The sequence below is a fragment of the Carcharodon carcharias genome, chromosome 1 (genome assembly GCF_017639515.1).
Source record: "Carcharodon carcharias isolate sCarCar2 chromosome 1, sCarCar2.pri, whole genome shotgun sequence".
Lineage (NCBI taxonomy): Eukaryota > Metazoa > Chordata > Chondrichthyes > Lamniformes > Lamnidae > Carcharodon > Carcharodon carcharias.
Window position 1 is genome coordinate 148,897,893 of NC_054467.1, and position 26,068 is coordinate 148,923,960.

The 26,068-nt window shown below is 41.5% G+C and overlaps 1 protein-coding gene across 4 annotated transcripts in view; it reads right to left on the reverse strand.

Annotated features, from left to right (window-relative positions):
• Positions 1-26,068, reverse strand: part of tec (tec protein tyrosine kinase) — a 194,689-nt gene that overhangs the window by 41,517 nt on the left and 127,104 nt on the right. For 3 of the 4 annotated variants that reach the window (XM_041191517.1, XM_041191747.1, XM_041191602.1), the window contains 3 exons: positions 10,664-10,729; positions 6,487-6,541; positions 6,067-6,192 (listed from right to left, as the gene is read on the reverse strand). In XM_041191517.1, coding sequence (XP_041047451.1) covers positions 6,067-6,192; positions 6,487-6,541; positions 10,664-10,729 — 247 coding nt within the window. The remainder of the gene's footprint in view (positions 1-6,066; positions 6,193-6,486; positions 6,542-10,663; positions 10,730-26,068) is intronic. The other variant, XM_041191675.1, reaches the window with a different exon arrangement.

Genomic DNA, 26,068 nt, shown 5'->3' on the forward strand with positions numbered 1-26,068 from the left:
GTGTGAGGTGATACACTTTGGAAGGAGTAATTTGGCAAGGAAGTATTCAATGAACGGCATGACACTGGAAGTTCTGAGGAACAAAGGGATCTTGGCGTGTGTGTCCATAGATCTTGGAAGGCGGAGGGGCATGTTAGTGGGGTGGTGAAAAAGGCATATGGGACACTTGCCTTTATCAATTGAGGCATAGATTACAAAAGTAGGGAGGTCATGTTGGAGTTGTATAGAACCTTGGTGAGGCCACAGCTGGAGTACTGTGTGCAGTTCTGATTGCCACATTATAGGAAGGATGTGATTGCACTGGAGGGAGTGCATTGGAGATTCACCAGGATGTTGCCTCGGATGAAACATTTAAGTTATGAAGAGAGGTTGGATAGACTTGGGTTGTTTTCATCGGAGCAGAGAAGGCTGAGGGGTGATCTGATCGAGGTGTACAAGGTTATGAGGGGCATGGACAAGGTGGATAGGGAGCAGCTGTTCCTCTTAGTTGAAGGGTCAATCACGAGGGGACACAAGTTCAAGGTGAGGGGCAGGAGGTTTGAGGAGGATGTGAGGAAAAACTTTTTTACCCAGGAGGTGGTGACGATCTGGAATGTGCTGCCTGGGAGGGTGGTGGAGGTGGATTGCCTCAAATCCTTTAAAAAGTACCTAGATGAGCACTTGGCACGTCATAACATTCAAGGCCATGGGCCAAGTGCTGGTAAATGGGATTAGGTAGGTAGGTCAGGTGTTTCTCACGTGTCGGTGCAGACTCGATGGGCTGAAGGGCCTCTTCTGCACTGTGTGATTCTGTGATGATGAAAATTCTGTCCATACATTTTTATTTTTTTTTTAATTTAATAACAGAAACCTCATCCCCCCCCTGAATGAGGTTTGTTGAAAAAGGCAAAGGCTGCCTGGCCGATTCGTCCATCTGCCAACCATAAGGTTGAACAGATCACAAAAAAATCAGAGACAATTCTAACTTTAATTCCCTTAATTGGCCTCTTAGTTGTCAGTGGGCACGCTTCCGACTCTTGTGTGCACCTGCTGACTGAAATATTGCACGAGTGTGGGATGACATCAGGACGCTTGCCCGATGTCATCCTGTGTGTTTTTGTGGCCAATCAGGTTGGGCGCATGTCAGCACGCCAACCTAAAAATTCTGCCTTAAGGCTCTGTCTGCACCCTTAAGTAAAAGGCCCAAGAACATCTATGAAGAGCAGAGGAGTTCACCTGCTGTCCGGGTGAATATTTATTCCTCAACCGACACCTATAAATGACAATCTAGTTATTGCACTGCTGTTTGCGGAAGCTTGCAGTGCACAATTTGGCAGTTGTATTATCTACATTACACAAATCACAGACAAGGTTGTCTCTGATCACTTCCTTGTAACACTTCCCACCCATACTCCCTTCTACACTCCAAACCTATCTCCCCTCTGTCTGCCCCTGGAAAAAAACACCTGACCCCCTCAATTGCACTTGCAAAATGTTGACAGCTTTCAACCATCCAGCCTTTAGTCCCTCAGTTTGCCTCGACATTTCTCTATTCCACCATCTCATCACCTGCTTACTTTCCTCTGACTTCTTGCTATGCAAACACAGGAGATGCAATACCTGTCTGTTTACTTTTCTTAAAGCATTGTCCAGCATTCCAAATTGGAATGGCAATTTATCTGTACTTCCTCAAACCTAGTATATTGATCCACTGCTTACCATGTGATCTACCAATGTTGGGAAGACCAAATCCAGATCAGATGACTGCTTTCCCAATATTTTCATTATGCCCATGAGCTCTCTGTTGCTTACTACTTCAATTCCACATACAACTCCCGTTCTAACCTTTCCATCTTCTGCCCTCCACACTATTTCAACAAACCCTAATACAAGTTTGAGGAACAGCACTTTATCTTTCAATTGGGTAATTTGCAACTCTCTGGCCCTAATTTTGAGTTTAATAACTTTAGATCCTTTTTTTTAGGGCAACAGATGCTGATATACAGGATGGGTGTGGTGCAGTGGCTAGAATTTGGGATGGGAGCCCTCTTGTGCCGTACCAACAGGCAATCTGCACCGTTGGTATCAGCATGATATTTGCTCCCTCCCAGACTCCTTTCTGTCAGCTTCTCCTGTTTCCATTTCTGGTTACCCTTACTCCTGAACAGATCATTTTTTAAATTTTATTTTCCAATTATGCTTCTGCCTATCTCCTCGGGTTAATATCCCATCAGCCACTTAGCTACCTTCTGCTTTGCTTTTAGTCACTTTACAGCTTATTTTACATATGTGCATGTATTTTGCTCCCTCTTCCTGATCCTTTTTAAGCACTGTTCATTGTAAACAAAAATCCATAACTGATTTCAAGACTACATTAAAATTTTAATTGGTCATAAACTGGTTCATAGCTTCTGCAAAGCCAGTTGATTACAAAGCTGAGATCATTAGCGTTGCACAATGGGCACATGTTTCATACATTGAATCACTCAATCATAGATAAACTGCGTGAGGTGCGAAATACATGTAAGGACATTGATGCTGCTGTCACTCTTGCTTATTTCTTATGTTCTCAACATAATAGAAGAATTAAGCATGACGTAAGGCAAAAGGGTTTAAAAACAGAGTTACAAAGTGTTGAGCCACAAAGGCTGATTGTTCTGCCTTCAGTGTCAAATTCAGGGAGAAAGGAAGTGAAAGAACACAGTTAGAACAGTGGAGGGCTAGAGAAAGTAGCAACATAATGTTAAAACACATCTTTGGAAATTGCTGTTATCTGCAATACACCCTTCTTCCTTCGGTTCTCAAAGAATTAAAATCAGCACGTAAAAGACAGAGTTCAAAACAACATGATCTGTTGTCATATGTCAGCTAAGTTTTGTGAAATAAGAATTCATGTCAGAAAAGCCTCACATAAAAAAATACAAAGTTAATGTTTAGCAATTTAATTCTGCCAAATCTCTATGTACCTAAGTTACTGCAAACATTGCATCATAATTGGACGATGTACTGAACAACCACCCACGTATATCCTCACCCACCTACAATCTAATGGAAAATAACACCTCTGTTAAAAGTATAACTGATACATGTATTCAAAAGATAGGAAAAATATTCACTGGCTCACATTCAAGACTATTTCATCTAAAGTCTGTTGTGGTACAAAAAGCAATTTGGAAAAATATGGTTGACTGTTTCCAAGACATTTTAGAACTGATGAGTATAACAACATTTTGCGCAACTCTAAAATAAATTTCACTTCAGCACCACATTCTAATTTTGGAAAACAACAAGACCCTGTAAGATTGCTTCAAGCCGGAGCTTCATGCTCCCCGATTTATTTTTCTTAATTGGATAAGTACACACAGCACCTAATGGAATGGATCTCCAATTTTCCACATTATAAACTGGCATACAAGGTCTAAAGGAGACAAAATTGTCTCCATAGTTCATGAACACTAATTCACAACTGCCATTCAGTGATTTTTTTTTGTAATGGAATGAATGGAAGGAGAAGCTCAGTTCCAGGTCACGTAGCACACTGAGGATCAACAGTCAGTGGCATTTAGACGCTGGCAAAGGAATGGCTTTGTTGTTGCTGGCATGGTAGAAATTATGGTTCATTCACGTTAAATATTAGCCCAGGGAGTTAGCAGCTGCTGCAACAGATTTATAGCAACACAGGAGCAGAGCTGGATGTGTCAGTGTACATGTGAAAGTTGACCAATGATTTTGAATGATATTGCCAAACGGCAGCATGTAAATAATGAAGGAGAGAACATTGCTGGGGATACACCCCAGATGACCATCAGTCAGAGAAGGAGAAAGCTTTGAAAAGATAATGGGTGGGATTCAATCGGCCAAATGGGGGTCTTGTCCATTGACCTGAGAACCAGCAGGGAACCCCGTCAGGTCCATGGAGAAGGCTCAACGGTATTAAGTGCTCTTCATGCCCTTTAATGGCCACTGTCAAGCCTTCCTAGGATTCAGGATCCTCATCACTGGGGATGGGGATTGTGGGTTGGTAGTGGATGCAGGCTGAGGGGGGAGGGCAGTGGAGGTTGGAATCAAAGGTAAGGACAGGCAGATGCCTTTTAGTGGCCATGCCCATGGTGCCAGGTCCCTCAATCCAGAATGGAATGCTTAATAATGAGGGAACCTACCCTCAGCCAACGCGGAAGGCTGCTAGCAATTTGACGGGATTTGCTGGGCAGACTTTGAGAGGTTCCCATGTAATCCCTGAACCACCAATGGATTGTGGTGGGCTCAGGGATAATGGGTGTCATTGACTCATTAATGAGCCTAATTGATAACCCACCGCCAGCTGCTGGGAATCTCATGTCATTCCCATCCCTCCTCCAATTTAATCGGGGAGGTTTCACAGCTGCCAGAGGAGTGATACAGGGCGCCTCCAGCAATTAATTGGGCCCAGTCACTTTGGTTGTACCGTGACGGGCTAGATTAAATTTTTATCTAATATCTGTCACTTTTTAGATGCAAAATAATACTTTAATACTCTTGAAAATTTTATTATTATTCATCCTGGCTACATAGGGATTAAGAGCGAAGATTCAGAAAGAGTATTTTCTGAACATGTTGCACATATCTAGAAAGTTGAGTCAGAACACCATTGGCTCATATTGCCATGCATCCTTCTCCAGTTGGGACAATGAAGAGACTGCCAATCTCTTGTTGTAGATTTATAGTTGTAGGTATTCCCCAATTAGCAGACAGAAGGGTCAATTTAAGTAGATCAGAAAAGCCTCAGTGAGCATTTCCCTGCACTGGCTCTTCTTAACTGAGAAAATCCAGACCTTGTAACTCTTATTGAGTTGTTGTTAAAGATAGCTCTAGGTCATAAATCATCATCCTTTCTAGTTTCTTAAAATGTACAAAGCAGGTGTAAGTGATTTATAAATACTGTAAACTCAAGTTACAACCCAGAAATTGTAATATGTTTTCAGGGGAGAAGGTGGCATAGTGATATTGTTACTTGATTGTTATCCAGAGACCCAGGGTAATGGCTCTGGGGACCCAGGTTCAAATCCCACCGGGACAGATGGTGGAATTTGAATTCAATAAAAAAATCTGGAATTAAGAGTATGAAGATGGGTTTTTATGACAATTGATATCTGGTTCACTAATCCGCTGTCCTTAGCCATCGAGATTTTTTATCATTCAATAAAATCATGGCTGATCTGATCGTGGCTTTAACTCCAATTTCCTCCCTGCCTCCCCATAACCTTTAACACACTTTTCAATCAAAAATCTATTTAATTCAGCTTTGGATAAATTCAACAACCAGCCTCCACTGCTCTCTGTGGAAGAGAATACCAAAGGCTAACGACCCGCAGAAGAAATTCTTCGTTATCTCCATCTTAAATCCATCTGGTTTAAATATTGCAAACAAGTGTTTAAAGAAAATAATTATTTTTAAACTGTGGCCCCTAGTTCTAGATTCCGTCACAGAAGGAAACATCCTTGTCAAGCCCCTTTGGAATATTATACGTTTCAATAAGATCACGTGTCATTCTTTTAAAATCCAATGAGTAGAGGCTCAAACTGCTCAACTTTTCCTCATAATACAAACATCATATCCCAGGAATCAGCCTAGTGAACACTTCTCTGAACTGCTTCCAATGCAAGTATATCCTTCCTTGAAAAGACATTTAACATTGTAACTTTGCAACAAGACAAAAACACAAACATGAAAAAGTAAGCTGTTCTATTTTAGTTGGTTTTAGTAACAAGTCTATTTTACACAATCAGAATAGGTATTAGGCAGCTTATTTGAACACTAATCTAAGAAATGGAGTCTTGAATAAACAGGTATTTTCTGCATAATGCAGAACCTTTATAGGATTTTCTAAACAGCATTGATTCGCTCTTTGGAAAGAGGGTTTCTAAAGATTTGGACCTCAATCTTAGTTCAGGCTGCCATGTTGAGATTCCTAAGCTGTTAGGATGACATCTTGTGTGCCCCCTTATCTACGCAAATGTTTAGAAAGGACTAGAATATGAGCGTCAACATGATGTAAACTAAAAAGCTGACCTCATGCAGGGTGATGCACAAGGTGGGTGGTAACCAACCTGACGTTTTGAGTACCTATCATGTGTCCATTGGTAAGAGTAGCTTGGATAAGTGATTATCCCTCGGTAATTGTGAGGCGCTGCGGAGTTCCTGGTGAGGTTGCAGTGCTCATCGGTAGCTGCCTTCTTTAGGAGAGATGAGGAGGAGGATGATGAGATCAACACACTCTGTGCCAACTGTTTGCCCAACCTCTGGGATCAGTAAACTGCTCTCAACTGTTAAGAGTTGTATACTTTTTCTGTCAAATTAGTTGATGTATCATATCTAAACTGCTGTTTCTTAATAAATAATCTTAAAATCACTTATGATTTTAGTCAAATGTCTAGTTAGGTATCTGTGGCCCCGAACCCCAGGAAGTCTTACACTAAACAGTAATTAAGCAATTTCCAAGCAAAATGGGGTACATATTCCACCATTACCTCAGATTTCAGTAAATGTTCTGCTTTACTTCTATTAACATTTCTGCAATACCACCTAGATAAAAATGGAGAAAAGGGCAGAGAAATTAGGCACAATTTCCAGAAAACTGGATTTTCAGTATCATTGTTCATGAATACAATCAAAAACAGAATAACTAGTTATTCACCTGTTTGCCGTCTTTGGAAGCTGTGTGCAACCTGACTGCTATGGGCTCTTAAGTGCTTAGGGATATCCCAAGAATGTGAAAAGGGTTAAATAATTACAAATTCTTTTCTTCTTTCTAGCTAACTTAAATGTCTTGCAAGGAAATGATCAATGCTGCAATAATCTTGCATCTGTTTTCCATGAGTATGACTGAACAATATGAATCTTCTACATCAGGTTATTCTATAATATTAAATACCAAATAGCAACAATGTACCACCTGATTGTAAAGAGGTACAATGTAATTGTTGTGGCCAAGATTGGAAGCATTTGAAATATATTCCTCTGTATAACTTGTTTCAAACACAATTTTGGAAATGGCTATAATAATAGCCAATATTGAGAGCTATCCACTTTTCAAAATAAAATAATTCACTACCATACGGAACATTAGTATTAGGAGCTTCAAAACAAAAACAGGAATATAGTAAATGTTAGAAGCAGTGCTAAACAAACAAATTTCATCCCCACAGTTTTTTTCTATGCTCCTTATGGAGCCATTCCTTCCTTAAACATATATGTTTTGGTCTATCAACTGAATGCTATGGTCTATAGGCTTGATTGGAAAGGTACCTTCTAGAGGCCATTTTCTTTGACCTAGCCTTGTTCTGCATGTCTCTGTTCATTTCTATTTTCTCCTACTCTGCCTCCAGTACAAAGACGTAAGAGGATGACCATAGTGAACCCTATAATAAGGTCACTATGGCAGAAGGGTGGGAGGCAAATGATTTCCTTGCCTGAAACTGAAGGAAAGTTTGTAGAATCTTTTCTTGATTGGATAACTGAAGAAAAGATTTCCCTAATGGTTTCTGTCAAAACTAATGTTTAAGACAAAATCTGTGGGCAGAGTCTGTGAACTCAAGAGCTTTCTGGTTTCAAAAGTCACACAGATAACTTACCCCACTTTTCTACTAGTTTAATTTGGTACATTTCTGGTGTAATTGGTAGAATCTCTGGGATAGAGGTTTGGACATTATCATTTCACACATACAAGCAGAACTTGGAGGCGGGCATATCATCTGCCAGCAGCCAAATTCTACTGGAATACAGAATGCATTTTAGAATTGATGCAACTCTAGCATACTTGACTTGCTCTCTAATTTCAGATCAGTTTCATCAAAACTAACAGAGAGTCGTATCATTTAGGAGATACTTCCTTTCATTGTTTCTGCTTGTCAAAGGCACTGCTTTCATCTCTATTGGGTAACTAGCTGCCCACTCTACTAACCTGTCAGTGGTCTTTTGCGATCCCGTGTTTGTAGTTTAACATCTTCTTCAAATTCTGCTAAGCCTTTAGCTTCTGTTGCAATAACTGATGCCAACAACTACATAATTCGATTACTCTCAAGATGCCCTTTCAGCCTGTTAATTTTTTGTGTGTTTTATGGGCCTTGCTATTTCCTAAATCATATTTTGAGATATTCTGGGCTGACACTTCAATGCAACACTGAGGCAGCACTGCACTGTGAGGTGGTGCTGTCTTTCAGATGAGACATCAAACTAAAGCTTCAGGTGAACATAAAAGGTCCCATGGCATTGTTTGCAGAGCAGGGAAATAATGCCTGCTGCCCTGGCCAAGATTTACCCCTCAATCAACATCAGCAATACAGATTATTTGGTCATGATCACATGATGTGGGAGTTTGTTATGCACAAATTTGCTGCTACATATCCTACATTACAAAAGCAACTACACTTCATGGTATCATGGAATGGTTACAGCACAGAAAAAGGCTATCTAACTCAATGCCCAAGCTGTCTCTCAGCTTCACACACTTGTCTTTTCATCGCAGCCCTGCAAAGATTTTCTCTTCAGATAATTATCCAATTCCCTTGATTGAATCTGTCAGTACCACACTCTCAGGCAATGCATTCCAGATCCTAACCATTGCTGCATAAAAACGTTTTATCTTTTGCCGCCTCTGTTTCTTTTGCCATTCACTTTAAATTAGTCAACTCTGGTTCGCAAACCTTCTACCAATGGGAAGAATTTCTCCCTACCCACTATGCCTAGACCCCTTAGGATTTTGAACATCTCTGTGTCATGAAGAGATATTAATGTCTATAGCGTTATTGGAAATTATTTTTAAATAGAATTGTTGTGGGGTGTGTGTCTTAATTGGATTAAAGCCAGCTAGCCTGGGTGCCTTGATGTAGAGAAAGAAGTAGATTTGAAATGGTAATTAGATAAAAATGGAGAAGTTTAGAAACATAGGCAATTTGCATTTTTAAATAAACCATGGGTTCTAAAGAATGGGTGAAATATTGCACCTAGCTAGGAGACACCAAGCAAGGTGTTTACATCACTAATAAAATTAGTGGGATGAAAATGTTATTGTTAGAAGATGTGATGTTAAAAGCCTAGGATACCATGGAAAATTTACATTCAAAGGAAAAGCTGGGTATAAACAGAAAGGAGTGTTTGTGTAAGGTAGAGGCATTTAAGATCTAATAGCCTGTAAGCCTACAACTGTGTCTGCAAAGGAACCAAATTGCAAAGAACCTCATTTTGAATTCGTAAAGTCAAATGTGCTTTGCCTGGTGTCAGTTTTACGTCTATGCGTTATTGTTATCGTGGTGTAGATTTACCTGGGAGTGAGTAATTTGGGGATTTGTTTAACAGTTATTATGGTAGTAATTTGTAGACATGTGAATGAGTTTAATTTGTTGTTAAATTAATAAATTTTAATTTAGTTTATGTAAAAAACCTCGAGGCTCGGTGGTCTTATTCCTGAGTTCAGAGCTGTATCGCCTACATTCCAATTGAAAATATAGGTTATGTCAGTTATTCTGTCATAATCCTCTGGGATTTAAACAACTCAGCCGTTACCAACTGCTATGTCATAACATCTGTCAAATCTCCTCTTAAATCTCTTGTCTATGGTTTTCAGCCTCAGCTTTAGCAACCTATGAAACTGAAGTCTCTCATCCCCAGAACCATTCTTGTACATAGTTTCTGCACTGTCTTCAATGCCTCATAACCTTCTCAAGGTTTGGTGCCCAGAATTTGACACAACACTCCAGATGAGGCCGAACCAGAGTTACATAAAGGTTCACCATAACTTGCTTGCTTTTGAACTCTATGCCTTTATTTATAAAGCCCAGGATCCCAAGTGCTTTCTTAATTGCTTTCTCTACCTGCCCTGCTACCTTCACCAATTTGTTCATATATGCTCCCATATCCCTCTGCTCCTGCACCTCCCCTTAAAATAGTATCTTTTGTTTTATATTGCCTTTACTGATTCTTCCTACAAAATGTATCACTTGACATTAAGATACTTCATTGATTATAAATAGCTTTGGGACATTTTGAGGTCACGAAACCTGTTATAAAAATACAAGTCAGTTTTTTCTCTTGGTTAAGGTACTGTGGCAAACTAACTACTGAATTTAACAATAGAAGAGCAGGTATTCTTTGGAAATGTCAACAACCACCATGGTTTTTCAGAATAACCTTTTGGTGATAAAATCTTTGGGATTCTTTCTTCCATCAGCTATAGGACTCAGCAATCAAGAGAGTGAAAGAGAGAGAGACTTGCATTTATATAGTGCCTTTTACAAGTTCAGAATGCCCAAAAGCATATCAGAGTCAATAAAGTACTTATCTGTATTGGCACAGTTGCATTACAGCAGAAAATTCTCTTACATGAAAGTCCCACAAACAGCAATGGTTGAGGGATAAATATAATTCATGAAACTGCAGGGATCACACCTGTCCCATTCTGAAAAGTGCCATGTCCAATTGAGGGAAGGCAGGCCTCAGCTTAACATCTCGTCCAAAAGATAGCTTCCCTGAAAGTGCAGCGCTCTTTCTGTACTAAATGGATATGCCAGACTAGATTATGCAATCAACTCTCTGGAGTAGGGATTGAACATAAACCTCACGGGCTCAAAATCGTATTCTTTGGATAACTGAACACAGGACAGAAAAATCCTAACATATAAATGCAATTTAGAAGACTGCTTGACTTACTCGTATTTTTCTAGATTATTGGATTTCTTCTCAGTTACATAGTTGCTTGGTATGTAGCCCTCACGTCTGGAAAAGAAAACATATTCAGAGATCATGTTAAGAGTACCATTAACATTTACTTGCAATTTAGATTCCTGCTTTACTTAAGTACCAGTCTGACTTTAATCTGTGCAGTCCAAACATAGCCTGCAAGACTGAATTTATATTATAGCCAAGCCTACACTTCCAAGCAGCCACCAGTTGTAATGTTAGGAGAATGTGAATGGCAGCGTCCACTTTCCTACACCATTAAAATGAGATGTGTACAAAATTTATAAAATGCCAAAGAAATTCAACAAACTGAACAAATAAAGTAAGCTGAAATTTGAATAAGTGTGCAATAAGTCATAACACTAACTTTAAAAGCAAAAAGCTAAAAGTAAAAAACTGCGGATGTTGGAAATCCAAAACAAAAACAAAAATACCTGGAAAAACTCAGCAGGTCTAGCAGCATCTGTGGAGAGGAACAGTTAACGTTTCGAGTCCAAATGACCCTTCAACAGAACTAAGTAAAAATAGAAGAGAGGTGAAATATAAGCTGGTTTAAGGGGGGTGGGACAAGTGGAGCTGGATAAAGGGCCAGTGATAGGTGGAGATAACCAAAAGATGTCACAGACAAAAGGACAAAGAGGTGTTGAAGGTGGTGATATTATCTAAGGAACGTGCTAATTAAGGGTAGAAAACAGGACAAGCAAGGTAACACTTATTTTGCCTCTTTAACCTACCCAGATGGACAGGTAATTGTCCTACTCTAAATTTGGGTATTTCAATACTATTCCAAGTAAACATTGGTTTTTAGTAAAACACTGCTTTGCTTTGTACAAACTAAACTTTGACAAACACAACAAACACAAACTTTGTCGCTAGACTAGTAACCCAGGGATCCAGATTCGAATCCTGCCATGGCAGATGGTGGAATTAGAATTCAATAAAAATCTGGAATTAAAAGTTTCCTGATGACCATGAAGCCATTGTCAATTGTTGTAAAAACCCATTTGGTTCACTAAAAAAAATCTGCTGTCCTTACCTGGTCTGGCCTACATGCGACTCCAGACCCAGAGCAATGTTGTTGACACTTAAATGTCCTCTGAAATAGCCATGCAAGCCATTCACGTGTATCAAATCACTACAAAGTCTCAAAAAAAGGAATGAAATCAGACAGACTACCCAGCATCGACCTAGGCACAGGAAACGACAACAGCAATCTCAGCCCAGTCGACGCTGCAAAGTCCTCCTTACTAACATCTGGGGGCTAGTGCCAAAATTGGGAGAGCTGTCTCACAGACTGGCCAAGCAACAAGCCTGACATAGCCATCCTCATGAAATCATATCTTACATATAATGTCCCAGGCACCACCATCACCATCCCTCGGTATGCCCTGTCCCACCAGAAGGACAGGCCCAGCAGAGGTGATGGCACAGTGGTATACGATTGGGAGGGAGTTGCCCATTGACTCCAGGCTCCATGAAGTCTCATGGCATCAGGTCAAAAACGGTAAGGAAACCTCTCGCTGATTACCACATACCACCTTCCCTCAGCTGATGAATCAGTGATCCTCCATGTTGAACATCACTTGGAGGAAGCACTGAGAGTGTCAAGGGTGCAGAACGTACTCTGGGTGGGGGGCTTCAATGTCCAACACCAAGAGTGGCTCGGTAGCACGACTATTGACGGAGCGGGCCGAATCCTAAAGGACATAGCTGCTAAACTGGGTCTGCAGCAGGTGGTGAGGGAACCAAGAGGGAAGAAATATTTGACTCATCCTCACCAACCTGCCGCAAATGCCTCTGTCCATGACAGTATTGGTAGGAGTGAACACTGCACAGTCCTTATGAAGACGAAGTCCCGCCTTCACATTGAGGATACCCTCCATCGTGTTGTGTGGCACTGCCACCATGTTAATTGAGATAGGTTTCTAACAGATCTAGCAACTCAAGGCTGAGCATCCATGAGGCGCTGTGGGCCATCAGCAGCAGCATTTTACCCTAACACAATCAGTAACCTCATGGCCCAGCATATCCCCCACTCTAACATTACCTTCAAGCCAGGGGATCAACCCTGGTTCAATGAAGAATGTAGGGGGCATGCCAGGAGCAGCACCAGGCATACCTAAAAATGAGGTGTCAACCTGGTGAAGCTATAAAACAGGACTACTTGCGTGCCAAACAGCATAAGCAGCAAACGATAGACAGAGCTAAGCGATCCCACAACCAATGGATCAGATCTAAGCTCTGCAGTCTTGCCACAGCCAGTCGTGAATAGTAGTGGACAATTAAACAACTCACTGAGGGAGGCGGCTCCACAAATATCCTCATCCTCAATGATGGAGGAGCCCATCACATCAGTACAAAAGATAAGGCTGAAGCATTTGTAGCCATCTTCAGCCAGCAGTGCAGAGTGGATGGTCCATCTCGGCCTCCTCCAGAGGTCCCCAGCATCACAAGTGCAATCTTCAACCAATTTGATTCAATCCAAAACAAAAACAAAAATAGAATTACCTGGAAAAACTCAGCAGGTCTGGCAGCATCGGCGGAGAAGAAAACAGTTGACGTTTCGAGTCCTCATGACCCTTCGACAGAACTTGAGTTCGAGTCCAAGAAAGAGTTGAAATATAAGCTGGTTTAAGGTGTGTGTGTGGGGGGCGGAGAGATAGAGAGAGAGAGAGAAGTGGAGTGGGGGTGTGGTTGTAGGGACAAACAAGCAGTGATAGAAGCAGATCATCAAAAGATGTCAACAATCCATTGATTCAACAATTGATTCAATCCATGTTGTTTCAAAAGATGGCTAGAAGCACTGGTTACTGCAAAGACTATGGGCCCTGACAATATTCCGGCAATAGTACTGAAGTCTTTTGCTCCAGAGCTTGGCATGCCCCGAACCAAGCTGTTCCAGTACAGCTACAACACTGGCATCTACCCAGCAATGTGCAAAATTGCCCAGGTGTGTCCTGTACACAAAAAGCAAAACAAATCCAACCCGGTCAATTGCTGCCCCATCGTCTACCCTCGAACATCAGTAAAGTAATGGAAGGAGTCATCAACAGTGCTATCAAGTGGCGCTGGCTTAGCAATAACCTGTTCATTTTTGCCCAGTTTGGTTTCTGCCAGGGCCTCTCAGCTCCTGACCTCATTAAAGCCTTGGTCGAAACATGGACAAAAGAGCTGAACTCCCCAGATTAGGTGAGAGTAACTGCCCTTGGCATCAAGGCTCATTTGACCGAGTCCTAGCAAAACTGGAGTCAATGGGAATCAAACTGAAGTCAAAGGAAGATGGTTGGGGTTGTTGGAGGTCAGTCACCTCAGCTCCAGGACATCACTGCAGGAGTTCCTCAGGGTAGTGTCCTGGGCCCAACAATCTTCAGCTGCTTCATCAATGACCTTCCTTCCATCTTAAGGTCAGAAGTGGGATGTTCGCTGATGATTGCATAATGTTCAGCGTCATTCACGACTCCGCAGATACTGAAGCAGTCCATGTCCAAATGCAGCATGGCCTGGACAATATCCAGGCTTGGGCTGACAAATGGCAAATAATATTCACTCCACACAAGTGCCGGGCAATGGTCATCTCCAGCAAGAGAGAATCTCACCATCGCGCCATTTGGTGGTCAATGCATTACTATCACAGAAACCCCCACTATCAACATCCTGGGGGTTACCATTGACCAGAAACTGAACTGGACTAGCCATATTAATACAGTGGCTACAACAGCAGGTCAGAGGCTAGAAATCTTGCAGCAAGTAACTCACCTCCTGACTCCCCAAAGGATGTCCACCATCCACAAGGCGCAAGTCAGGAGTGTGATGGAATACTCCCCACTTGCCTGAATGAGTGCACTTCCCACAAGAAGCTTGACACCATCCAGGACAAAGTAGTCTGCTTGACTGGCACCACATCCACAAACATTCACTCCCTCCACCACCGAATCACAGAAGTGTGTACCATCTATAAGATGCGCTGCAGAAATTCACTAAAGTTCCTTGGGAAATACCTTCCAAACCTACAACCACTACGACCTAGAAGGACAAGGGCAGCAGATAGATGGCAACACCACCATCTGCAAGTTCCCCTCCAAGCCACTCACCAGCCTGACTTGGAAATTTATCACCATTCCTTCATTGTCACTGGGTCAAAATCCTGGAGCTCCCTTCTTAAAGCATGTGGATGTACCTACACCACATGGATTGCAGAGGTTCAAGGAGGTAGCCCACCACCACCTTCTCAATGGCAACTAGAGCCGGGCATTAAATGCTGGCCCAGTTAGCAAAGATCACATCTTGTGAGTGAATTAAAAAAAAGTAACACTTAACTGTCACCTTTGTAAGGAAATCCGTTAACATTAGCGGATAAAAGCGAAGTAAAAATACACACCAATTCAGTAGGAACTGCTATTCTAAGACAATGGTGGTGACATGCTGCAAGAGAAGGCAGTGGCATCTAGTCAGGATATATCTAAATAACAGTATACATAGTGACGTAATGTTTGGACAGGAGCAGATCATTAGTGGCTCCAGCTGACCATTCCAAACCTTGCAAAAATCTCTTTACAGTGATTCCAGAACTAGTAGTTTGCATTCCCTTCCTTAATAGGAATTCATCCATTCCATTTAAAAATGTTTTCTGTTCCATCATCCCATTTCACAACCTATTCCACAATGTTATCATCCTATGAAAAAATGTTGCCTTGATTTCTTGTTTTCCTTCAACATTAACTTTAAATTACAATGTCCTGAAAGCACTTGATGCTCATGGATCCCATAAAGTAAAACATCATTGCTCTGCCGGTTCCTAACTTGAATTTTCATGAATATTTGTATCAACAGAGAAAGCTAAATATTGTTTACCCAAGAAATAAGGGTATTGTAGGTTTCCTATATAAACATATAGGGCTTTTGGTGCTTAAAATCTATTCCCTATTGCAAATCAGCCACATTATACATAATGGAAATTTACATTTCCATTCAATTTTCTTTACAGTTTTTAAAGAAACAGCTTTCTTGAACAATGTAAAGTGATAGTGAAAAATATAAATTGGTAATTAAAAACATCTGCATAACTCCAAAGCAGAATACATTAAATAGTCTGAAGATAAATGGCTTAAATAAATTCTGGTTATTATTTTGTTGTAGATTTTCCATCCAAAGATGCATACAGGAGATTTCAAGAGTTCACTGACATGTGAGATGATCTCTTCAAAGAAGAGCACTTCAGTTTGAAAATGAAACCATAAGACCATAAGACATAGAAGCAGAAATTAGGCCATTCGGCCCATTAAGTCTGCTCCGTCATTCAATCATGGCTGATAAGTTTCTCAACCCATTCTCCCACCTTCTCCCCGTAACCTTTGATCCCCTTACCAATCAAGAACCTATCTATCTCAGTCTTAAATACACTCAATGACCTGGCCTTCACAGCCTTCTGTGGCAATGAATTCCATAGATTCACCACTCTCTAGCTAAAGAAGTTTCTCCTCATCTCTGTTCTAAAAGGTCTTCCCTTTACTCTGAGCCTGTGCCCTCAGGTCCTAGTCTCTCGTACTAATGGAAACATCTTCCTCACGTCCACTCTCTCCAGGCCTTTCAGTATTCTGTAAGTTTCAATCAAATCCTCCCTCATCCTTCTAAACTCCATTGAGTATAGACCCAGAGTCCTCAAACGTTCCTCATATGTTAAGCCTTTCATTCCTGGGATCATTCTCGTGAACCTCCTCTGGACCCTCTCCAGGGCTAGCACATCCTTCCCTGAGGTACGGGGCCCAAAATTGCTCACAATTTTCTAGAGCCTTATAAAGCCTCAGCAGCACATCCCTGCTTTTATATTCTAGTCCTCTCGAAATAAAGCCAACATTGCATTTGCCTTCCTAACTACCGACTCAACCTGCAAGTTAACCTCAAGAGAATCCTGGGCTAGGACTCGCAAGTCCCTTTGCACTACAGATTTCTGAATTCTCTTTAGAAAATAGTCTATGCCTCTATTCTTCCTACCAAAGTGCATGACCTCACATTTCCTCATGTTGTATTCCATCTGCCACTTCTCTGCCCATTCTCCTAACCTGTCCAAATCCTTCTGCAGCCTCCCCGCCTCCCCAATACTACCTGTCCCTCCACCTATCTTTGTATCATCTGCAAACATAGCCAGAATGCCCTCAGTTCCTTCATCTAGATCATTAAAGTATAAAGTGAAAAGTTGTGGTCCCAACACTGACCCCTGCGGAACTCCACTAGTCACCGGCCGCCATCCTGAGAAGGGCCCCCTTATCCCCACTCTCTGCCTCCTGCCAGACAGCCAATCTTCTATCCATGCTAGTACCTTGCCTCTAACACCATGAGCTCTTATCTTACTGAGCAGCCTCCTGTGCGGCACCTTGTCAAAGGCCTTCTGGAAGTCCAAGTAGATAACATCCACTGCCTCTCCTTTGTCTAACCTACTCATTACCTCCTCAAGGAACTCAAACAGATTTGTCAGCAGTAGTGCTTTAACAATTCTGCGATTCGGACTGAGTGACTATAACAAATTATTCGGTCATGAATGAGTCAATTTCCTGCAGCAAAGACCATAAGACAAAAGCAGAAGTGGTCCATTCAAACCATCGATTCTGCTCCGCCAATAAATGAGATCATGGATGATCTGATAATCCTCAACTCCATTTTCCTGTCTTTTTCCCATTACTATAGATTCCCTTACTGATTAAAAGTCTGTCTTTCTCAGCCTTGAATACACTTAACAGCCCAGCCTCTACAGCTCTCTGTGGTAAAGAATTCCACAGACCAACAACCTTCTGAGAGAAGAAATATCTCATCATCTGTCTTAACTGGGCGACCCCTCACTCTGAGATTATGCCCTCTGGTCCTAGACTCACCCACAAGGGGAAACAAGCTCTCAAAATCTACACTGTCAAGCCCCCTAAGAATCTTATATATTTCAATAAGGTCACCTTTCATTCTTCTAAACTCCAATGAGTATAGGTCCAACCTACTCAACCTTTCCTCATAAGAAAATCCCTCCACACCTGGGATCAACCTCATGAACCTTCTCTAGACTGCATCCAATGCCAGTATACCTTTCCTTAGATAAGGGGACCAAAACTTTTCACAGTATTCTACATGTGGTCTAACTGTGCCTTGTATAGTTTTAAGCAAGGTGTCCCTATTTTTATACTCCAGTCCCTTTGAAATAAGGCCAACATTCCATTTACCTTCTCTATTACCTGAAATTGTATGCTAGCTTTTTGTGATTCATGCACAAGGACCCCCAAACCTCTGAGATGTAGCTTTCTGCAGTCTTTCTCCATTTAAATAATATTCAGCTCCTCTATTCTTCCTGCCAAAGTGCATAACTTCACATTTTCCCACATTATATTCCATCTGCCAAGTTTTTGCCCACACACTTAACCTGTCTATATCCCCTTATAGACTCCTTGTGTCGTCCTCACCACTTGCCTTCCCACCTATTTTTGTGTCATCTGCAAACATGGCGATAGTACATTCATTTCCCTCATCCAAGTCATTAATTATATTGTAAATAATTATGGCCCCAGCACTGATCCCTGCGGCACTCCACTAATTACAGGTTGCCATCCTGAAAATGCCCCCCCCACCGTATCCCAACTCTCTGTCTTCTACTAGTTAGTCAGTCCTCTATCCAAGCTAATATACTACCCCAACACCGTGAGCTCTTAACTTATTAAGTAGTCTTATGTGTGGTAGCTTATTAAATGCCTTTTTGGAAATCCAAATGTATTACATCTACTGGACAATGGTAAAGTTGAAGACACTACTTTCAGCCTTCCACCACAAACTCTGTACCCTGTCCACAAATTCAATTTAGTCACAGTGTCAGGCTGTTTGTATCCTCTGCATTCTATTAGGTGCCAAGCTGAACTTTATCTTCATTAAATTTTTCCTGCATATCACTCACCTCTATCAATACTTCAGTCCGAATGCTATTGCACCCTGAAACTTTCAACCATGCCTTTGTCACCCCCAGGCTCAATTATTCTAATGCTCTCTATGTTGGCTTCCCATGAATCACCCTCTGCAAACTTTAGTTCATCCAAAACTGCTGCCCATATTCTATCCTGTATCCAAGTCCTATGCCACTCTTTTCCTTACTGACCAATATTAGATACTTGCCGCAACACTTCCAATTTAAAATTCTCACCTTTGTGGTTAAAAACATTCATGAACTGGCCCTTCACCATCATTCTATTTTTTTACATGCATTGCAGCATGTTCCTCTGACTCCAGCCTCTTGTTCATTCCTGCTTCTTTTGCCCACCTTTGGTGATTGTGCCTTCAGTCGTCAAGGCGTCACTCTCTCGGATCCCCTTCATAAATCCTGACAGCTCTTCAGCTCCTTCTCCTCCTTTAAGATCTGCCTTAAAACCTACTTCAGTGACAAAGTTTTGATAACTCCTAATATTTCCTTCCTTGGTTTAACATCCTTTTTTTGATTAAGTTTCAGTAAAATGCCCCAAAGTGCTTCACAATGTTAATAACACAATATAAGTTGTTGTATTTGACAGACTGTATGACCTGGAAATTCCTCGAGGGATATCCTCATCTCCTACCATAACTTTACCAAGAGGGTAGGGGAAACCCCGAACTAATAATGTGAACAGAAATTTTCAGCTGTTTTAAATCATTTCCATAGGATTTCACTTGTCTCCCACCAACTCCTCAAAATTTCAAGGACTATACCCTTATGGGAGCTGGGAGCATGAGTGTCACAGAGTGACAATAGAAAGGAATTCCTAAAAATGTCATTGGAATGTTTAAAATTCGAGTTCTCTTGTATTCCATCAAAGTTATGAACATTAAAATAAATCCTAACATCATCACTATCTAAACCATGTGATACTTAATCACATGTTCAAATTGCTTACAACACCACTTCTGTTTTAGTATATGAATCAATTGAGTGAGTTGCCTGCTGCAATAGCTCTGCTAGCAAAAGTAATGAAAATAGAAAATGGGAAACTACAGTAAATAATGAAAAATCTTTACAAGACACAAGCTTTGGCGTAAAACAGGAAATGCTGGAGATACTCAGCAGATTCATTAACATGCACAGAGAGCTGTGGGCCTTTTGTCAGAATTGAAAGCTGGAAACAGTAATTAAGCTCCTGAGCTAAACAAAAGAGAGGGAAAAGGGAACAGAGAGCAACAGGTTAAAGTCATGGGGCATATTCATGAGTGAAATGGTCAGCATAAAGATATGCTGAATGCCCTGTTCTGCCCACAAGTGTGATCCTGACTGACCTTTTGCTCACCACTAGCTCCCTCGCCATCATCTCCATGATTAACATTGCAAATTGTTCCAAACAAACTCAACAGGATCTATTTCTTCCACTGGACACTCTACAGTGCATTAGATAATATCCATAAGTTATTGTGAAGACTCTCTCTCCCATTTCTTGGGATGCAGGGACTGTTGGGGTTATAGGCCTAGTCAAGAGACTTTGAGGAATAGAGGCAATAAGAACATAAGAATTAGGAGGAGTTAGCCAATGGCCCTTGAACCTGCTCTGCCATTCAATAATATCATGGTTGATCTGATTGTGGCTTTATCTTCACGTTCCTGCATGCCTCCATAATCACTGACTCTCTTGTAGATCAAAGTTCTGTCTAACTCAGCTTTGAATAGATTCAATGAACTAACCTACAGTGCTCTCTGGGGTAGTGAATTCCAAAGGCTAATGACCCTTTGAAAAAAGAAATTCCTCTTTATCTTCATCTTAAATGGGAGACCCCTTATTTTGAAACTGCATCCCCTTGTTCTAGCTTCCTCACAGGGGGAAACATCCTCTTAGCATCTGCCCTGTCAAGCCCCCTCAATCTTTTATGCTTCAATAAGATCACTTCTCATTTTCTAAACTCCAGTGGTATGGGCCCAATCTGCACAACCTTTCCTCATAAGTCTATCATCATCATTGGGTGTCTTAGCTTAGGGTTGTCCTTAAATTAGGATTGATTGAGACTGCGTGAGGCAAGGCTGTTGGCAAATGCTACCTTTTATTAAACATTCTTCTAAGTATACACAGGACAAAGCTTAGCACAAGGCTTTACATGGAACCTTCCCTCAGTTGGCAATATTATCACGTGACCTTACATCACCAATGATGCAGGCTGTCTTATTATATATTTGGCATTAACCCTCTTCACCACATCTCCTCCAAGTCTCAGACTCTATTGATTACATTATTTACATTATCCTACATCTCCTCCAAAGGTTCACAGAGATAACCATTGTAGTGGTTTCACAATCTCCCTGACTTTGTTCTCAGATAGGGTTGAATGGGATTCAAGTTTTCCCCATTGTCTCTTGAACTATGTTAAAACTGCTACCTAAATACAAGTTACTGTTGTTATTCCTTGCTTTTTTCCCTCCCAACATTATCCCCATATGTTTTAATCATCTTCCTGCCTGGTCCCCTCTTCCAGCTCCCTGACATTGTAAATGGTTCCCTCTGTTCAGGTACTGACCCCAACATTTCAAAATCAACATGATTCCACTCCTCCTCTAAAAAAGCACCCTCAACCCCATTATCCAATTGCCACTTCCTTTCAAGTACTTGAACGTGGTGTTTGCCACATAAATCCATGCCTATTATTAGAACCTTATCTTCCAGGACAATATTTTCTTTAAAATATGGAAGGGTATTGCATTATCCGGGCATTTGGAAGATGATCCTTTTTTTTTTAAAAAGGCTCATATGAAGTAGAATGGTTATCAGTATCCGGATAGGAATTGTCATCTCAGTGGAACTTGTCTGTCTTTGGAAGCCTAAGAGACTGAAACAAGGAGGAGTGATCCTGCTCTATTTTCCTCCATGCTAAAGCTCGGTTGGTGAGAATCTCCAGGCATCTACTAGAACTAGCAATCTGTCTTCACATGAGGGAGCGCCAGATCGAGAACATCGAAAGCCCATGAACTTTATCCTTTATTTTCTAAATTCCTTTCTTCAACCACCCATCTGTGCAGAGACCTTAACTGTTCGTCTTTTCTTTGTGTGCACGCATGCGCGCGTGCTAGAGAATTTTAAGGATAGTTACCCTTCCAGATTACAAATCGTGTTTTAACCAGTTCTTGCAAATTGTTTTTAAAAAAGTTTCATTTTATAATAAATCGATCATTGAGTTTATTGAAAGAAACATAGTTGAAGTCTCTTTTGTTCTGGGTCAAATGGTAGTGAAGGTAAATAATTGGTCATTTTGGTGAGTGCATTACACACTTAACTAATTGTGTGACCTGTGGAGTGGTGAGGCTAGATTAACTGTGCACACTTCCTATCCCGGTTGTAATACTACCTTTCCCGTAACTCCATAATTTAATCTCTTCCCTCAACAAGTTCTGTTCAACCATCATCCCTCCTTGAAAGCCATAATTTAATGTTTTTATTCACACATTTAAATCCCTCCATGGCCTCGCTCAATATCTCCCTAACTCTAAATAGCTTCATGACCCTCCAAGTACTTTGCGTTACTCCAACTCTGGCCTCTAGTGCATTCGCCACATCCTTCATCATACTCTTTACTATACCACTGCCTTCAACTGTATAGGATTTAAGCTCTGAATTCCATCCCAAAAACGCTCAACCTTCCTCCCTTCCTTTAAGAGCATTCATTAACCTGTGAATTTGATCAAGCTTTTAGTCATCCATCCTAGTTTTCTCTTCTTTGATTGTCAACTTTTGGATGATTCCACTTCTATGAAGTACCTTTAGTGATTTTTCTATGTGAAAGGTGCAAGTGGTTGTTGTTGCTTTACTCAGCTATTTCCTTATACCTCATTTTTTAATATGCCTTTTTTCATGACTCATTGAAATTAACTTCATTTATGCACCAGTTGTCATCTCATTCCAGGTTTTCGCAAAGACTATTTTTTACTGGCCATCTAACTTCTTCATGACAGAATCAATATTCCTGATCTTTCATTTGTACTTGTTGTTTTCCCTCTTTCACTCCAACCCATCCTGACACCAACTTCCTGCCTCCATGTTTTTGCTGAATCAACACATCCACTGGGGTACTCTGGAAGGACCCTACAGTACTCAGCAGAGCAAGTGTTAAGCCCGGATGCTGCACAAGCTGGCCATCATGAGGGGACAGGCCATGACATAAGTTATATGGCAAGCAGCTGAGGACGTGGAGGAGGAGGAGAAAGAGGAAAAGAGGAGGAAGGAGGAGGAAAGTAACTTTTCTGTCCGTACTGTTCATGAAAATATTATGAGTGTGATACCAGTAACCACAACCACAACTTCACACTCACCACCAGTCCTACACCTTGCCTTTCCTCTGTAGGTAAGTGCAGAGTGTCCACTTGGCCACAATACAAACTTAAAAGCCACCAGAAAATAAATATTCCAAACAAAATTTAGAAAAGAAACCATGTCACGTTGCATACAAAAATCAACTAATCACTCCTTTTGTATTCTGCTTGTATCTATCTACCTTTGCCTATCCCAATGTTCCTGCACAGTGCTACTTCAAGGGTAAAATAATAGGAGTAAAATCATCTGAATTTTGGAAGGATAATGCATGAATGAAATTAAGGTTCAATAATATTGAACCAATATTGGTGTTGGGGGGGGGGGGGCGCAGGGGTGAAGAGAGACATCCAGTTCGGCACTGATGAGATCAACATCAGTACTATGCCCAAATCACCTCTCAACACGGGAGTTTGAAAAGTCCCAGTCTCAGTGGAACTTGTCTGTCTGTGGAAACCCCAGAGGCTTAAATGACCATTCTTGCAATCTGTTCAAGGTTCAAGCCTTATTAACATTTTCTCACCAAGTTTTCGGTGCCAAAGGTACACCCAATTGGAGCTCACCAATTTCTAGCAATTGAAAATCGTTCAGCAACAGCACTCATTTGGTGAACACCCAAGGTATGTTGAAAAGGGACCAGATCCTGAGGGAAAATGGATTGCAAGAATGATCAGGCAGCAGGCCAGAATAATTTTGTGGAGCACCTCAAAAATCTGTTTAAAATTTCAAAACATAGGTTATTAGAGTTCTCTCCATTAACTCTAATGGGCTTTCAGTGCCTAATGAAATTGCATTAGCCATGTACAACCTTTGAAATTTGCAGTTGGGGTTGTCCAACAGTCACAGGATGCTGACTTGTGTAAGCTAAAAGCCACTTATCTGTTTTGAATGGGAGTGCAGAGCACTGATTTAAAGGCCTACCTGAAAGTTGATTCAATCAGGCAATTGAGCGAATGTGATCCTCACTGGACTTTTAAGTGAAAAATGAGACCCAGCATTTGAAAGTTTCCCTTAGAATTCCTTTTGGAAGACTGCTCTACCCTATGCATTCTTCAATAACTACGCTCAAACAAGTTTCACTTCTCCCAATCTGCAGTTTACAACACTACCTTTAGGGTTGGCATCAACTAGAGAGCATTGTGTCCAATTCTGGATGCCACACACAGGAAGGATGTGAAGGTATCTGAGTGCAGAAAAGATTTACAAGAATGGATCTGAGGATAAGGGACTTCAGTTACACGGACAGTTGGAGAAGCTGGGGCTGTTCGTCTTAGAGAAGATTTGATAGAGGAGTTCAAAATTATGAGAGGTTAGGGCAGAACAGATATAGAGAAACTGTTACGTTTGGTGGAAGGGGCAAGAGCCAGGGGACGTCAATTTAAGGTGATTGGCAAAAGAAGCAACAGTGATATAAGGAGAAACTTTAAGTAGCAAGTGGTTAAGACCTGGAATGCACTGCATGAGAGTGTGGTGGAGGCAGAGTCATTGAAGGCTTTCAAAAGAGGATTGGACAATTATCCAAAGAAAAAATTTGCAGAGCTATGGGGAAAAGGCAGGGGAGTAGGACGAGATGAGTTGTTCTTGCAGAGAGCCGGCATGGGCACAACAGACTGAATGACCTCTTTCTCTGTAGCCATTCTATGATTTGGTCACATATTCAAATACACAATATAATTAATAGCTACGATTGGGAACAGGGAAAGAGACAATAAACAAGAAGCTTTATCGATAAACATTCAGAAAAATCCTGATTCTTAACACTCCCTTACAAACTATCAAATACTAAAATTGTCACATTTAAACTTTTTAAACCGATCATATAGTGGTCATGAAAAGTGCTTTTTTTTATTCATTCATGGGATGTGGGCATCTCTGGCTAGGCTTGCATTTGTTCCCCATCCCTAGCTGCCCTTGAGAAGTGATGTACTGCCTTCTCGAACCGCTGCAGTCCGTGTGGTGTAGGTATACCCACAGCACTATCAGGGTGGGAGTTCCAGGGCTTTGACTCAGTGACAGTGAAGGAACAACGATATATTTCCAAGTCAGCATGGTTAGTGGCTTGGAGGGGAACTTCCAGGTGGTGGTGTTCCCATCTATCAGATGCCCACGTCCTTCTATATGGTAGTGACCACAGGTTTGGAAGGTGCTAAGGAGACTTGGTGACTTCCGGCAGTGCATCTTGTAGATGATATACACTACTACCACTGTGTGCCAGGGGTGGAGGGGGTAAATATTTGTGGATGGGGTACCAATCAAGCAGGTTACTTTGTCCTGGATGGTGTCAAGCTTCCTGAGTTTTGTTGGAGCATCACTAATCCAGGCAAGCGGACAGTATTCCATCACACTCCTAACTTGTGGTGGGCAGGCTTTGGGGAGTCAGGAAGTGAGTTAATCGTCACAGGATTCCTAGCCTCTGACCTGCTCTTATAGCCACAGTATTTATATGGCTAGTGCGGTTCAGTTTCTCGTCAATGGTAGCCCCCAGGATGTTGATAGTGGGGGATTCAGTGATGGAAATTCCATTAAACGTCAAGGGGCAATGATTAGATTCTCCCTTGTTGGTGATGGTTATTGCCTGGCACTTCTGTGGCATGAACGTTACTTTCCACTTGTCAGCCCAAGCCTGGGTATTGTCCAGGTCTTGCTACATTTGGACATGGACTACTTCAGTATCTGAGGAATCGTGAACGGTGTTTAATGCTGTGCAATCAGCAGTGAATCTTGTAACTCCTGACCTTATAATGGAAGGAAAGTCAGTGGTGAAGCAGCTGAAGATGGTTGGGCCGAGGACACTACCCTGAGGAACTCCTGCAGTTATACCCTGGAACTGAGGTGACTGACCTCCAACAACAACCACCATCTTCCACAGTGCTAGGTGTGACTCTAACCAGCGGGGAGTCCTCCCCGCCACCCCCGACCCACCCCGATTCCCATTGACTCCAGTTTTGCTGGGGCTCCTTGATGCCACGCTCTATTAAATGCTGCCTTGATTTCAAGGGCAGTTGCTCTCACCTCCACCTTTGGAATTCTGCTCTTTTGTCTACGTTTGATATTACTAATAAAATTGGCACTATGAAAGGGGTTTTATAGTTAGAAGCGG